This window comes from Moschus berezovskii, chromosome 22 (assembly GCF_049115385.1).
Source record: "Moschus berezovskii isolate FMDL1 chromosome 22, NW_MosBer_1.0, whole genome shotgun sequence".
Taxonomy (NCBI): Eukaryota; Metazoa; Chordata; class Mammalia; order Artiodactyla; family Moschidae; genus Moschus; species Moschus berezovskii.
This window is the reverse complement of record NC_142481.1, coordinates 27,056,884-27,070,409: the sequence shown is the minus strand read 5'-3', so window position 1 is coordinate 27,070,409 and position 13,526 is coordinate 27,056,884. Positions and strand designations below refer to the sequence as shown.

General features: G+C 40.2%; 1 protein-coding gene across 5 annotated transcripts in view; it reads left to right on the top strand.

Moving 5' to 3' along the window:
* Positions 1-13,526, top strand: part of TANGO6 (transport and golgi organization 6 homolog) — a 180,659-nt gene that overhangs the window by 88,463 nt on the left and 78,670 nt on the right. For 4 of the 5 annotated variants that reach the window (XR_016035983.1, XM_088830976.1, XM_088830975.1 and 1 more), the window contains exon 15: positions 13,332-13,472. The exons of the other annotated variant lie outside the window; for it this stretch is intronic. Coding sequence is in view for 3 of the 4 variants with exons in the window: in XM_088830976.1 (XP_088687102.1) it covers positions 13,332-13,472 (141 nt within the window). In the remaining variant the exon portion in view is untranslated. The remainder of the gene's footprint in view (positions 1-13,331; positions 13,473-13,526) is intronic. 5 annotated transcript variants of the gene reach the window in all.

Sequence of the window (13,526 nt, the reverse complement as noted above, 5' to 3'; positions counted from 1 at the left end):
TGGCATTTTTCACAGAACTAGAACAAAAAATTTCACAATTCATATGGAAACACAAAAGACTCCGAATAGCCAAAGCAGTCTGGAGAAAGAAGAATGGAGCTGGAGGAATCAACCTTCCTGACTTCAGATTATACTACAAAGCTACAGTCATCAAGACATTATGGTGTTGGTACAAAAACAGAAACATAGACTAATGGAAGAAGATAGAAAACCCAGAAATAAACCCATGCACCTATGGGTACCTTATTTTTGACAAAGGAGGCAAGAATATACAATGGGGCAAAGACAGCCTCTTCAATAATTGGTGCTGGGAAAACTGGACAGCTACATGTAAAAGAATGAAATTAAACACTTCCTAACACCATACCAAAGATAAGCTCAAAATGGAATAGAGACCTAAATGTAAGACCAAGAACTATAAAACTCTTAGAGGAAAGCATAGAACATTCAGTGACATAAAGCAAGAACCTCTATGACTCAACGTCCTAGAGTAACAGAAATAAAAACAAAAGTAAACAAGTGGGACCTGATTAAACTTAAAAGCTTTTGTACAGCAAAGGAAACTATAAGCAAGGTGAAAAGACAACCTTCAGAATGGAAGAAAATAATGCCAATGAAACAACTGACAAAGGATTAATTTCCAAGTTATATAAGCAGCTCATGCAACTCAATACCAGAAGAACAAACAACCCAATCAAAAAGTGGGAAAAAGACCCAAACAGATATTTCTCCAAAGAAGACATACAGATGGCTAACAAACACATGAAAAGATGCTCAATGTTGCTCATTATTAGAGAAATACAAATCAAAACCACAGTGTGATACCACCTCACATCCGTCAGAATGGCCATCATCAAAAAGTCTACAAACATTAAATGCTGGAGAGGGTGTGGAGAAAAAGGAATGCTCTTGCACTGTTGGTGGGACTGTAAATTGATCCAGCAACTATGGAAGACAGTATGGAGATTCCTTAGAAAGCTAGGTATAAAACCACCATATGACCCCACCACTAGGCTTGTACTCTGAGGAAACCAAAACTGAGAAAGATGCATGTATCCCGTTGTCACTGTAGTACTATTTACAATAGCTAGAACATGGAAACAACCTAGATGTCCATCGACAGATTAATGGATAAAGAAGTAGTGGTACATGTACACAGTGGAATATTACTCAGCCATAAAAAGGAATGGATTTGTGTCAGTTCTAATGAGGGGGATGAACCTAGAACCTGTTATATAGAGTGAAGTCAGAAAGAGAAAGATTAATATCATATTCTAATGCATATATACAGAATCTAGAAAAATGGTACTGGAAAATTTATTTACAGGGCAGCAGTAGAGAAACAGACATAGAGAATAGACTTATGGATATGGGAGAGGGGAGGAGAGGGTGAGATGTATGGAAAGAGTAACATGGAAACTTACATCACCATATGTAAAATAGATAGCCAACAGGAATTTTCTGTATGGCTCAAGAAACTCAAACAGGGACTCTGTATCAACCTAGAGGGATGGGATGGGGAGGGAGATGGGAGGGAGGTTCAAAAGGGAGGGGATATATGTATACCTATGGCTGATTCATGTTGATGTTTGACAGAAAACAACAAAATTCTGTAAAGCAATTATCCTTCAATAAAAAAATAATTAAATAGGCAGTTCATGGTAGAGGAATGTGGAAGTTGCTCAATTGTGTCCCACTCTTTGAGACCCCACGGACTGTAGCATTTTGGGCTCCCCTGTCCATGGGATTCTCCAGGCAAGAACACTGGAGTGGGTTGCTATTCCCTTCTCCAGGGAATAAAGATTTAAGGAACTTTTCTAATAGGCAAAGAAATGTAGATTAAAATAATAATGAAATACAATTTTTTACACCATTAAAAAGACAGATTTTTTTAAGATGAGAATATTCAGTACTGGCCAGTTGTAGTGAAATAGGCACCCTTTAACTCTGTTGGTAGGAAAAGTAATTGGAACATTTTAGGAAGGCAGCTTTGAAAATGTTTTTATACCCTTGGAGCCAGTTCTTTATCTTTGGGGAAATCTAGCGCTGTCTCTGACAAATCGCCAGTACCTACTGCAACATCTTTTCTCCCTACACAGCGACTCCAGCTTGGGAGGGCAGGGCCAGAGTTGTCACAGCTTCCCCTGTGGTGTCTGCCTGCCAAGCACAGCTCTGGAATTAGCCCTGGGTGTGAGATTCTCTCCTGAGGCTGCATCTCGCCGGGGGCTGAGCACAGCAGAGATGCATGTGGTAGAGGCCATTCATAGAGCTGTGGAATTCAATCCTCACGTGCCAAAAGTGAGTCTGTGGAATCCCCGTAGGAGCTCGTTATGAGAGCAGAGAGTATGTGGTGACCACAATGTCATGTCTCAAATACACCCAGTTCTAAAAAGACTAAATTGCAACCAGTGAATTTTGGTTGAGGCCCTGCATAGGCTATGCTTATTAGCCTCATTTTAAGCAAAAGCTACATTCAAGAGGCTTTGGGGCCCATTCTCTGGCTTCTTATAATAAAGGTAAATTGATAGATCTAGCTTAGGCAGGCTGGAGAAGGCAATGGCAAGCCACTCCAGTACTCTTGCCTAGAAAATCCCATGGATGGAGGAGCCTGGTAGGCTGCAGTCTGTGGGGTCGCTAAGGGTTGGACACAACTGAGCGACTTCACTTTCTTTCTTTCACCCTAAGAATGCTATGCCAAAGCCTTTGACTGTGTGGATCACAATAAACTGTGGAAGATGGGAATACCAGACCACCTGACCTGCCTCTTGAGGAACCTGTATGCAGGTCAGGAAGCTACAGTTAGAACTGGACATGGAACAACAGACTGGTTCCAAATAGGAAAAGGAGTACGTCAAGGTTGTATATTGTCATCCTGCTTATTTAACTTCTATGCAGAGTACATCATGAGGAACGCTGGGGTGGAAGAAGCACAAGCTGGAATCAAGATTGCCGGGAGAAATATCAGTAACCTCAGATATGCAGATGACACCACCCTTATGGCAGAAAGTAAAGAGGAACTCAAAAGCCTCTTGATGACAGTGAAAGAGGAGAGTGAAAAGGTTGGCTTGAAGCTCAACATTCAGAAAATGAAGATCATGGCCTCTGGCCCCATCACTTCATGGGAAATAGATGGGGAAACAGTGGAAACAGTGTCAGACTTTATTTTTTTGGGCTCCAAAATCACTGCAGATGCTGATTGCAGCCATGAAATTAAAAGATGCTTACTCCTTGGAAGGAAAGGTAAAACCAACCTAGATAGCATATTAAAAAGCAGAGACATTACTTTTCCAACCAAGGTCCGTCTAGTCAAGGCTATGGTTTTTCCTGTGGTCATGTACGGCTGTGAGAGTTGGACGGTGAAGAAAGCTGATTGTCGAGGAATTGATGTTTTTGAACTGTGGTGCTGGAGAAGACTCTTGAGAGTCCCTTGGACTGCAAGGAGATCCAGCCAGTCCATTCTAAAGGAGATCAATCCTGGGTGTTCATTGGAAGGACTGATGCTAAAGCTGAAACTGCAATACTTCGGCCACCTCATGCGACGAGTTGACTCACTGGAAAAGACTCTGATCCTGGGAGGGATTGGGGGCAGGAGGAGAAGGGGACAACAGAGAATGAGATGGCTGGATGGCATCACCGACTCGATGGACATGAGTTTGAGTGAGCTCCAGGAGTTGGTGATGGACAGGGAGGCCTGGCGTGCTGTGATTCATGGGGTCGCAAAGAGTCAGTCACAACTGAGCGACTGAACTGAACTGAACTGACCCTAAGAATATAAATGGGAGTTAGGTGCTTATACTAATTCTGTCTAACAAGGTCTATGAAATGTTTTCCATTGATGAATAATTATGCAAATGGCTCTTGGTCCCAGGGACAACTCACGATTGAAGAACTCAATTGAAGAAACTTGTGCTTTCATAGCTCATTTGTCCCCTTCTCCAGGAAGCCCCACCCCTTCCTAAGCCCTTTTTTCACTTTTCTCTCCCTGTGTTCTCATTACACCCAAAAATGCTGTACTAACCATACTGTCTTGTAATCATTGTTTGATTTTTCTCTCTTTAAATAGGCGCTGTCGTATTACATTTGTAACACTTAGTACCTGGCACATAGTAGAACTCTGTTAATTTGTGAATATGTGAAAGAATGATTTCCATTGCCTTTATTCTAAAGCTGTTTTCCAAGCTTTAGTATTTATGCCATAGCAGCAGATTACTTCTGTATGTTCTTGTATAACCAATTTGTATTTTTTTAATTGACCCCTTTCCCCCTCTTTTTAAAGAAAGTAAAATTGAAAAGAATCCTTACTATTTCTCCTTGCTAAATAATAATATTGCTATTAAAGTTTTCATTATTATTGTTTAGTTCAGTTCAATCGCTCAGTCGTGTCCAACTCTTTGCGACCCCATGAATCACAGCACGCCAGGCCTCCCTGTCCATCACCAACTCCCGGAGTTCACTCAAACCCATGTCCATCGAGTCGGTGATGCCATCCAGCCATCTCATTCTCTGTAGTCCCCGTCTCCTCCTGCCCCCAATCCCTCCCAGCATCAGAGTCTTTTCCAGTAAGTCAACTCGTCGCATGAGGTGGCCAAAGTATTGGAGTTTCAGTCCTTCCAAAGAACACCCAGGATTGATCTCCTTTAGAATGGACTGGTTGGATCTCCTTGCAGTCCAAGGGACTCTCAAGAGTCTTCTCCAGCACCACAGTTTAAAAAGCATCAATTCTTCGGCGATCAGCTTTCTTCACAGTCCAACTCTCACAGCCGTACATGACCACAGGAAAAACCATAGCCTTGACTAGATGGACCTTGGTTGGCAAAGTAATGTCTCTGCTTTTTAATATGCTATCTAGGTTGGTTTTAACTTTCCTTTCAAGGAGTAAGCGTCTTTTAATTTCATGGCTGCAATCAGCATCTGCAGTGATTTTGGAGCCCAAAAAAATAAAGTCTGACACTGTTTCCACTGTTTCCCCATCTATTTCCCATGAAGTGATGGGGCCAGAGGCCATGATCTTCATTTTCTGAATGTTGAGCTTCAAGCCAACCTTTTCACTCTCCTCTTTCACTGTCATCAAGAGGCTTTTGAGTTCCTCTTCACTTTCTGCCATAAGGGTGGTTAGACAACTCCAAATAACCTACTGTGAAAGCCAAGCCATCTGGGGGAATAAACAACCCCCCCCAAATCTTCTCAGAAGAAAAGAAGACTGTTAAACAAAAAGTATGTGTGTATACGTGTGTGTGTTATTCACAAGAGTGACGTATGGATGAGAGGGCACTAACATGCTTATGTTGATTTCAGGTTTCAAGTTTTTTTTTTTTAAAGACAGCTTTATTGAGGTATAATTCACATACCATACCATTTGCTTTTTTTAGGTGTGTAATATAATAGCTTTGAGTGTATTCGGAGTTGCACATCTATCACCACAATCCATCTTAGAACATTTTCATTACCCTAAAAAGAGTCCGGTTCCCCATAGCCTTTATTCTTCAATCCTCCCATACATCCATAGGTGACTTTTTTCTTATGTTTTTCTCTAGTATTTGAATCTTTCATAGTGACCATGTATTTTTTATGTATAGTTGGGGGAAAAAGTCACGTTCTTTTGATTGTGGAAATAGTTTTTCAAGGCTTCTCCTTTTCTCCTGTGTTTATAGATTCCCTGCTTAGCAGAGTGATTTTTAACCTGAGGGCCCTGACTAAATGTCTGGTCACTTGCCAGGATTGTAGGCAGGGTGTTTAAGTATATATATATGCATTTTATCAGGGCAAATTTATAGCAGTGCTGCCTGGTTTCCATATGAAACTACCGTTTATGTCCTACGTGTCATGGTTACTGATTTCACAACAGTCACTTTTTCTAAGCCATCTTGGCCCAGAGCACCTTAAGACTTAACCTGATCATCTTATCTTATCAGGATATCTGCTATGTTCAACTGAAGGAAAAAAGGGAGTTTCTATCTTGCCTCTATCACTGCTTGGTACCCAAAGCACAGAGCAGATCTCCAAGCCTTAAGACACTGGATCATGAGAAAGATCAGCCATGTCTTGTTAGAGCTTCAGGCCAGGTGATCACTCCCCTGGGAGGCTTCGACTCTTTCAAAATTAGTGAGAACCTGACGCATCAGTCAGCTTTGCTGATTCTGCAGATTCTCTTTGCCTAAGTTTGAGGTGAAATGTCAGTAGAAAACTTAGTAAGAAATGAATCTGGAGTTCAGGTGGTACTCCCTCTACTGGGACCACCTAGCTTGAGGGTCTTCCAAGACTATTTCTTGCCTAGATTCAGCTAAAAGAGAACTATAGGCTGTTTTCTGGAAAATCAGAAGGCTCTCTCTTCATATTATCAGCAATTGTTTCTTTTGCTGGCATAAAGAGAATGTTAATGTTTGATAACTAGCGTAAAGAGAACTCAATAAATAACATCCTGCTTCTTTCTCACCTAAGATCATCTGAAATGCAAGTTTCTCTGAATGCACAGGGCAATGATTACTCTCAAAGCAGCATTGATTGCTGTTTTCTCTTCCCTCCATCCTCACTTATGCCTTCAGTCAGTATTAGGGCAGCTTTGTTTGTATTTCTGTACTTACAATAGAGCCCTTGATCATCGTGTTCTTAAGGCTCACTTTTCTCAGCTCCTTTCTGTATCGCCCAGAAGTAATTGATAGAGGCTGTCCTAACAAGGTAGATTCTAAGCTTTTTGGTGCTGACTTGGGTTTTATTTATTTGGGGAGTGGGAATAAGAGATTTAGGGGAATTGCAGTAGCCCATAAAGAAGTGACATGGAGATATTTGAGAATCACTGATTAAAAACAGAAACACTAAAATCCAAGTTTCCCTGTAGATCTCCTCTGTCATCGCTAAAGGCAGCAGCATCTCAAGTCAAAATCATTTGTGAATTTCATTAACATTGCTACTTCCCTTTTCCACATTGAGATAAATATAAATAAATAAATATACCAATTAAGAACTAAGCAGTTCCTATGAAGCCAAGTGGAACCCAAGAGGATTCTGCCTATTCATACAGGATGCAGAGTGCCTCTCCTTCCTCTGACCTTGGAGTCTAACAGAAGTCAAATCTTATGACTGAGAAACACTTGAAAATGTAAGATTTGCTGTCTTTAGGGTTAGGATTTGCAAAGCTGGTACTTTTTTGGTGGGATAGCAGGTGCGGGCTTGCAGTCCTGCTCTTGTCACATGGCAGCTCTGTGATCTGGGACCATATTTTTCACCCTTCTGTTCCTCAACTTCTCCCTCAGTAAAATTAAGAATGATAGTATTAATAGCATCTACTGCAAAGGATTGTTGGAAGGATTAAACAGATGAATGCATAAAAAGTGCTTAGGACCATGCCTGACATATTGAAAACGCTCGTTAAACGTTAAGAACTTTTACTGTCTTTGCTACAAGATTTTCATTTATTATAATAAGTAAATATTTCATAATCCAAATGGCTTCTGGCTACAGTTAACTGTCACTAAATATAGATTATAGCTTTTTTCCTTCCAAAATGGGAATTAGAGAACAATGTAAGTAAACATATTTGCCTGATTTTAGTGTTTGAGTATATTATTTAGATCTTGGTTTAAAGAGGCAGACTGTAGGGTACCATACCGCCATTCTTACAGATCTTCAACTTATTAGTCTAACCTTCTTTTTTCCTCAGGCCTGAGTAACACTCACTTTAAATCTTTATAAATGTGTTGGAGCTTGTCCATACTTAGCACAACGTTGGAGCTTTAGAGAAACTGAACATTATGTTGACATGCTAGACATTATCATTTACTCTAATTACAAAGACAACCTGGCTATTCAGTTGAGTTCCCATACTTCCTTGATTTAATAACCAACTTCCCCAGTTTGTGCAGCTTCCTGGATTCTTGGAGCTGAAATGATTGTTAATTTCCATTATAATGAGCAGTCTCTAATTTAGCAACTGAAATATCTGCTAGAGGGTAGCAGTCTCCTTCTCTCCAGGGTCAGCCTTTCTTTTTCTCTTTGTGTCCTTGAGCTGCAGCAGGAGAGGACCGTCACAGGCTGGTGATTATCTTTTTGGAATCGGAAGGAAAAGTTCCTTGTGCCTTACCTCTTCACCATCATTGTTCTTTCAAACTAGAGCTTCTTCCCAGGTTAATATACATTTTACCTTTTTTCTAGTTTTTAAAATTAATATGTGTCTGTTAATTTCTTTGAACATCCTTTGTGAAGAATGGAGAAGCTTGTCTCCTTCCCAGCTTACCCCTCACAGTTAGTCCTCAGTGATAATCATCCCCTCCACCCACCTTAAGTAGTTTGTTCTAGTATACTTATACGTAAAATGCTTTCACAGATCTCGATGTTAAAATTTCTGCACATTATCTACTCATTTCCTGTAAGTTGGATGGAGGGTTACCATCCACATGCACATGCATGCCCGGACGTGCGTACCTATACCCCTTCTCTTCCATTTCCCTTTCACAGTTTTTGGCTAAATCACTGGACAGTGTTTGCTGCTGACTCTGTGAATATTACTCATGGCTATGCCTAGTTCAGTTGTCCTTTCTTGTGTATTTGCTTAGTTTTCTATCAAATAATTGCTGTTTTCCCCAAATGATCCAACGGCTCTAGCAAATGCATGTTATTGTTTTGTCCCATCTTTGTTCTCTTTACTCATACTTCAGCCTTTGATATCTATATTCTTTTCATTCTTGTTTATCAGTTTATTCCTTTTTTACTCCTTGTCTGTTAACTGTAGAGAGATTTCAGGGGGAAGATGCTTGTGGTCATTCTGTTACATCCGATTGAAAATTATTTTTACATTTTCACCTCTAAAAGAGGCTGTTCTATTTTAAAAGACCTTGTCCCTTAGCACAGATTTTTAACTTTTGTTTATTTATGTTTGATACATGGTTCAAAATTAAAAAGGAATACAAAGATACAGAGTTAAAAAATCCCTCTTTTCTATCCTCTAGTTACTCCTTTTCCCTCCCTAGAAAGAAGCAATATCATTGCTTTCTTGTATATCTTTACAGAACTATTCATGAGTATTTCCCCTTTGTACACAAATTGTTGAATTTTTATACACATCATTTTGCACCTTGCATTTCACTTAACAATGGATCTTAGAATTTACTCCATAAAAGTTCTTTAAAAGCTTCTCATTTTCTTGTGAATATCTTTCTGTGTCTGACTTATTTTACTTGGCATAGTTAGTTCTCTCAAGGTCCATCCATGTTGAAAATTTAAGAGTTTTCCTTTTTATGGATGAGTAGCTTTGCATTGTATTTATTTACCAATGTCTTCTTTGTCCATTTACCCATTGATGGACATTTAGATTGTTTCGGTGTCTTGGCTATTGTAAACAGTGTTCATTACTCCTATGTAATGAACATAGGAGTGCACGTATCTTTTTGAGTTTGTGATTTTATATTCTTCAGATAAATGCCTAGTGGTAGAATTGCTAGGTCTTATGGTAGCTCTATTTTTACTCTTTTCATGAACCTCCGTACTGTTTTCCGTAGTAGTCATACCAGTTTACCTTCCCACCAGCAAACAGTTCATGAGAATCCCATTTTTGCCACATCTTCTCCAACGCTTGTTATTTCTTATCTGTTTGATAATAGCTTTCTGACAGGTGTGAGATGGCATCTCATTGTGGTTTTTGTTTTATATTTCCCTGGTGATTAGTGATGTTAAATATCTTTTCATGTGTCTCTTAGCCATCTCTCTGTCTTCTTTAGAAGAATCCCTGTTCAGATCATCTGCTCACTTTTCAGTCAGATTTTTTTTTTCTTTTTGCTATTGAGTTTTATGAATCTTACAGTTTTTAAATAACAGGTCTTTGAGATATAATTCATATTTCATACAATTCACCCATTTAAAGTATACAATTCAGTGCTTTTTATTATACTCACAGTGTGTGTAACCATCATGGTAATTAATTTTAGAATGTTTTTGTCTCTTCATAATGAAATTCCATATCATTAGCAGTCAGTCTCTGTTTCTTACCCAACTCCCACAGCCTTAAGCCTAAGCAACCACGAAATCTACTTTCTGTCTGCAGATTTGCCTGTATTGGACATTTTTATGTAAATAGAGTCATACAGTATGCAGGCGTTTCTGTTTCTTACAGTTTTCAGCAGAAATTCAAATGAGTAGGTGGTTTTAAAGTTGATGTGGATATTTTGGGAGGTAAGTTGTTATCTACTCAGAAGAGTAAGTCAGGTTAGTTTTAAAGTGGAGATGACTTAGCAGATTTCCAGGAGAGAGTTAGTCAGCAAAGATATTTGGGATTAGACTATCTTTCCTACATTGTAAAACCCCTATGTAAAGTGAGACCTAAACTGCCGTGACTTTCTAAGATCTGCAGATCACTGAGCAGTATGCTAAGGGATCATCTTGAAGTGAACACTGGATCAGAATACATTTCTGGTTTTGTCATGAAAGTCTTTGGGGGGAAAAACAGTTGTTTTACAAAATTGACTATCTCTATTTTGTTGCATAATTACTTTCAGTAATATTTTTTCAGTTGGTTAATTTGCCTTATCCTATGCTTTGCCCCCAAACACAGATCAGAACATTTTTATGAACTCTTGCCAGATCTGATTCACCTTTGCCTTCTGTGTATCTTATCTGTTCCACCACATCTCAAAATGCCTAGTCATTTTCCTGTGATCAGAGCAGGAACAGGTATCTCTCACACAATCATTTGGTCCTTATTGCCAAAGGGATTGATGTGTCATATTTCCTTAAACCCTGGACTGACCCAGAAATTACCCCATTTTTCAGATTACAAAGGAAGGGCCAAGGGTCATAGGAAGGTTAAGGCCAGGTTTCCTCAGTCGTCAAAATTTTAAAAATCTTATCTTTTTTTAAAAAATATTGTTCTATAGTCTTAACCATCATATGTGATTCTCTTCACTGCTTCATGTAAGAGTAAGGAAGGAACCAGTGTTCTCTAGGGATTTATAAATTCATAGGTAGCAACTGTATCCTAGAAGGTAAATTCAAACAGAGAGCCATTTGGCAGCCCTTAGTGGAGCAGGCCAGCAGGAAGATAAACAATCGCTAACCTGGAACTGTGGGAAGCAAGGAAATTGTACTGTGCGGTCGGCAACCTTTTTATGAAAGATTAGAAGAATTAAAGCTCCCTGGTAGAATTACAAGTCTAGCATTATGGGAAACTTTATTTTTTAACCTGGATTTGTTTCTTTAATCTGAACAAAGATATATATTAGGATTCCTTTGGGTGAAAAATAATCAATTTGGTGTAAATGTAAAAGGATATTTATTGGCTTATGTACCCTAAGGTTCTAATGAGTAGAAGTATAATTGGATCCAGGGGCTCAGAGCATTGATGCAGTTCTCTCTTCCTCCTTTGTCTCTTGGTTCAACCCTCCTCCTTATTGGCACTGTTGTGGGGCAGACTTTCTCCCAGTGATGGCCACTGGGAGCTCCAGGTTAATCACTTCAACAGGCAAAAACAAGAAAACAAAGAGCCAAAATAAACACAAACTCCACACAGACACATCCACACAAACTCCAGGAGATCATCTTCCCTAGTAGTTCCAAAATTGGTTTTAGGATTGAGTCTCTTTCCTCATTCCTGAACCAGACATTGTGGTGGTGATGGGATGGAATATCCTCAGGCACCCTTGATATGAGTTTGTTCACACATGAGTGGGTCATTCAGTTCAGTTCAGTCGCTCAGTCGTGTACAACTCTTTGCGACCCCGTGAATCGCAGCACACCGGGCCTCCCTGTCCATCACCAACTCCCGGAGTTCACTCAAACTCATGTCCATCATTCACCCCACCCAAACAACATAGACTGAGAATAGGGAAGGAAAATTTCCTAAAGGAACAAGAGGTGTCACTGCCAGAAGAGAGGATAGATGCTGTGTGCAACCAAAGTCTGTTTGCTGCAGAGAGAAAATCAAGAGCTCACTTGGGTTTTGTTCTGTTTTTAATTTTGGCTGCACTGGGTCTTCGTGGCAGGGCACTGACTTCTCTAGTTGTGTTGTGTGGGTTTAGTTGCTCAGTGGCATGTGGAACCTTAGTTCCCTGACCAGGGATCGTCCCTGCACCTCTTGCATTGGAAGGCAGATTCTTAACCACTAGACTACCAGGGAAGTCCTAGTTTGTTTGGTTTTGAAGTATACAGCAGAATGTGCTCACAGAAGTAAATAACTTCTCTGCTAAAGATTACTGAGAGAAAATTAGGCATAAATGACAGTAGAAGCGACTCTGGTAATACATATTTTTCAGAGACGCTAGATACAGGTCAAAGTGTTTTAGAGCAAATCCCCTTTCCCCACCGATTTTCATTATAAAGGTATAACTGTATTCCTAAAAGGAGACAGATCCACGGAGTTGCCGAGTTGGGAACTTCTGATGAAGTAGGAGTTATGGTTGCTGCAGGTCTGTAATATGTACTAGGCCTTGTGATGACATCAGTGATAGAACACCTGCGGATGTTTCTTTTTCCTCACTATTCTTTAGAAGTGCGTAACGTCTCCCCAAACCTTCCCTCACCCCAAAGTAATGGAATTTGTATTTATATAGCTTTGAGACTAGGGTTTTTATTTCTGGTCCTGTGTTAGTCTTATCTCCCTTCTTCTCTCAACCTTTGTGAAGTTTGCTTGCTGTGGGTCTAGGCTCAGATAATGTTGCCATTACTGCAGATTCCACCTCTAGGTGTGCTGTATGAAGAGAGAGGGTGTCGGCAAGTACTAGGAAGGAGGAATCAGGAGCAGGATCTTCTCTCCTTCTGATCAGGAAACTCAGCTGGAAGCATAGGTCTCTATTCCTCATCATGCCCAGAATTTGCATTCCTTATTTCCTTACGGAAATTGTTCTCATCATTGTCACTTTTACAGAGAAAACTCATTCTAGGGTAAAGAACTGCAGCAAAGATAGGAAGCACTACTGTGCTCCAGGCTGATGGATTGGCAGGAGCGATACTAGGCTTAGAACCTTACTGACTCAGACCTGAAAGACTCCCTCCAGGGCATTTGATCAAGTCTGTTCCCACTGCAGTGTGTATCCCTGCTATGTTATGTAATCATCTAGCCTCACCTTCCAGAGTCTAGAATCCATAGGTCATAGAATGTCAGTGCTGAATGTGATCTTAGAGATCATATAGGGCTGAGACCAGAAGAATCCAGCAGTGTGCACTCTAAGACCCATGTTCTTTCCACTGCCAATGTTGTCATTCCAAATGAATGGCAGCCTTTCCTTGCTGGTGAAATTACAGAGGTGGATTTAAATGTCTCTGTGTTCATCCCATCACAAGCTGTCTGGGCTTATTTTCCTTTCAGTGCTAAACAGTAATGAATCCTTTCTTTCTATTTTTAACCCTAGGGGTTGCCCTCCTCTCAGATGTGTACCCTGAGAAAATCTTACCTGGCCTGCTGGCTCAGTATGACAGCAGTAAAGACAGGCACACAACGGAGACCAGAATGAAAGTGGGGGAAATCCTGATGCGAATCGTCAGGGCATTAGGTGAGTTTTCTTGTTCCAGCCTCTGAACTGGGTTCAGGGAGTGGTGTGGCTGTG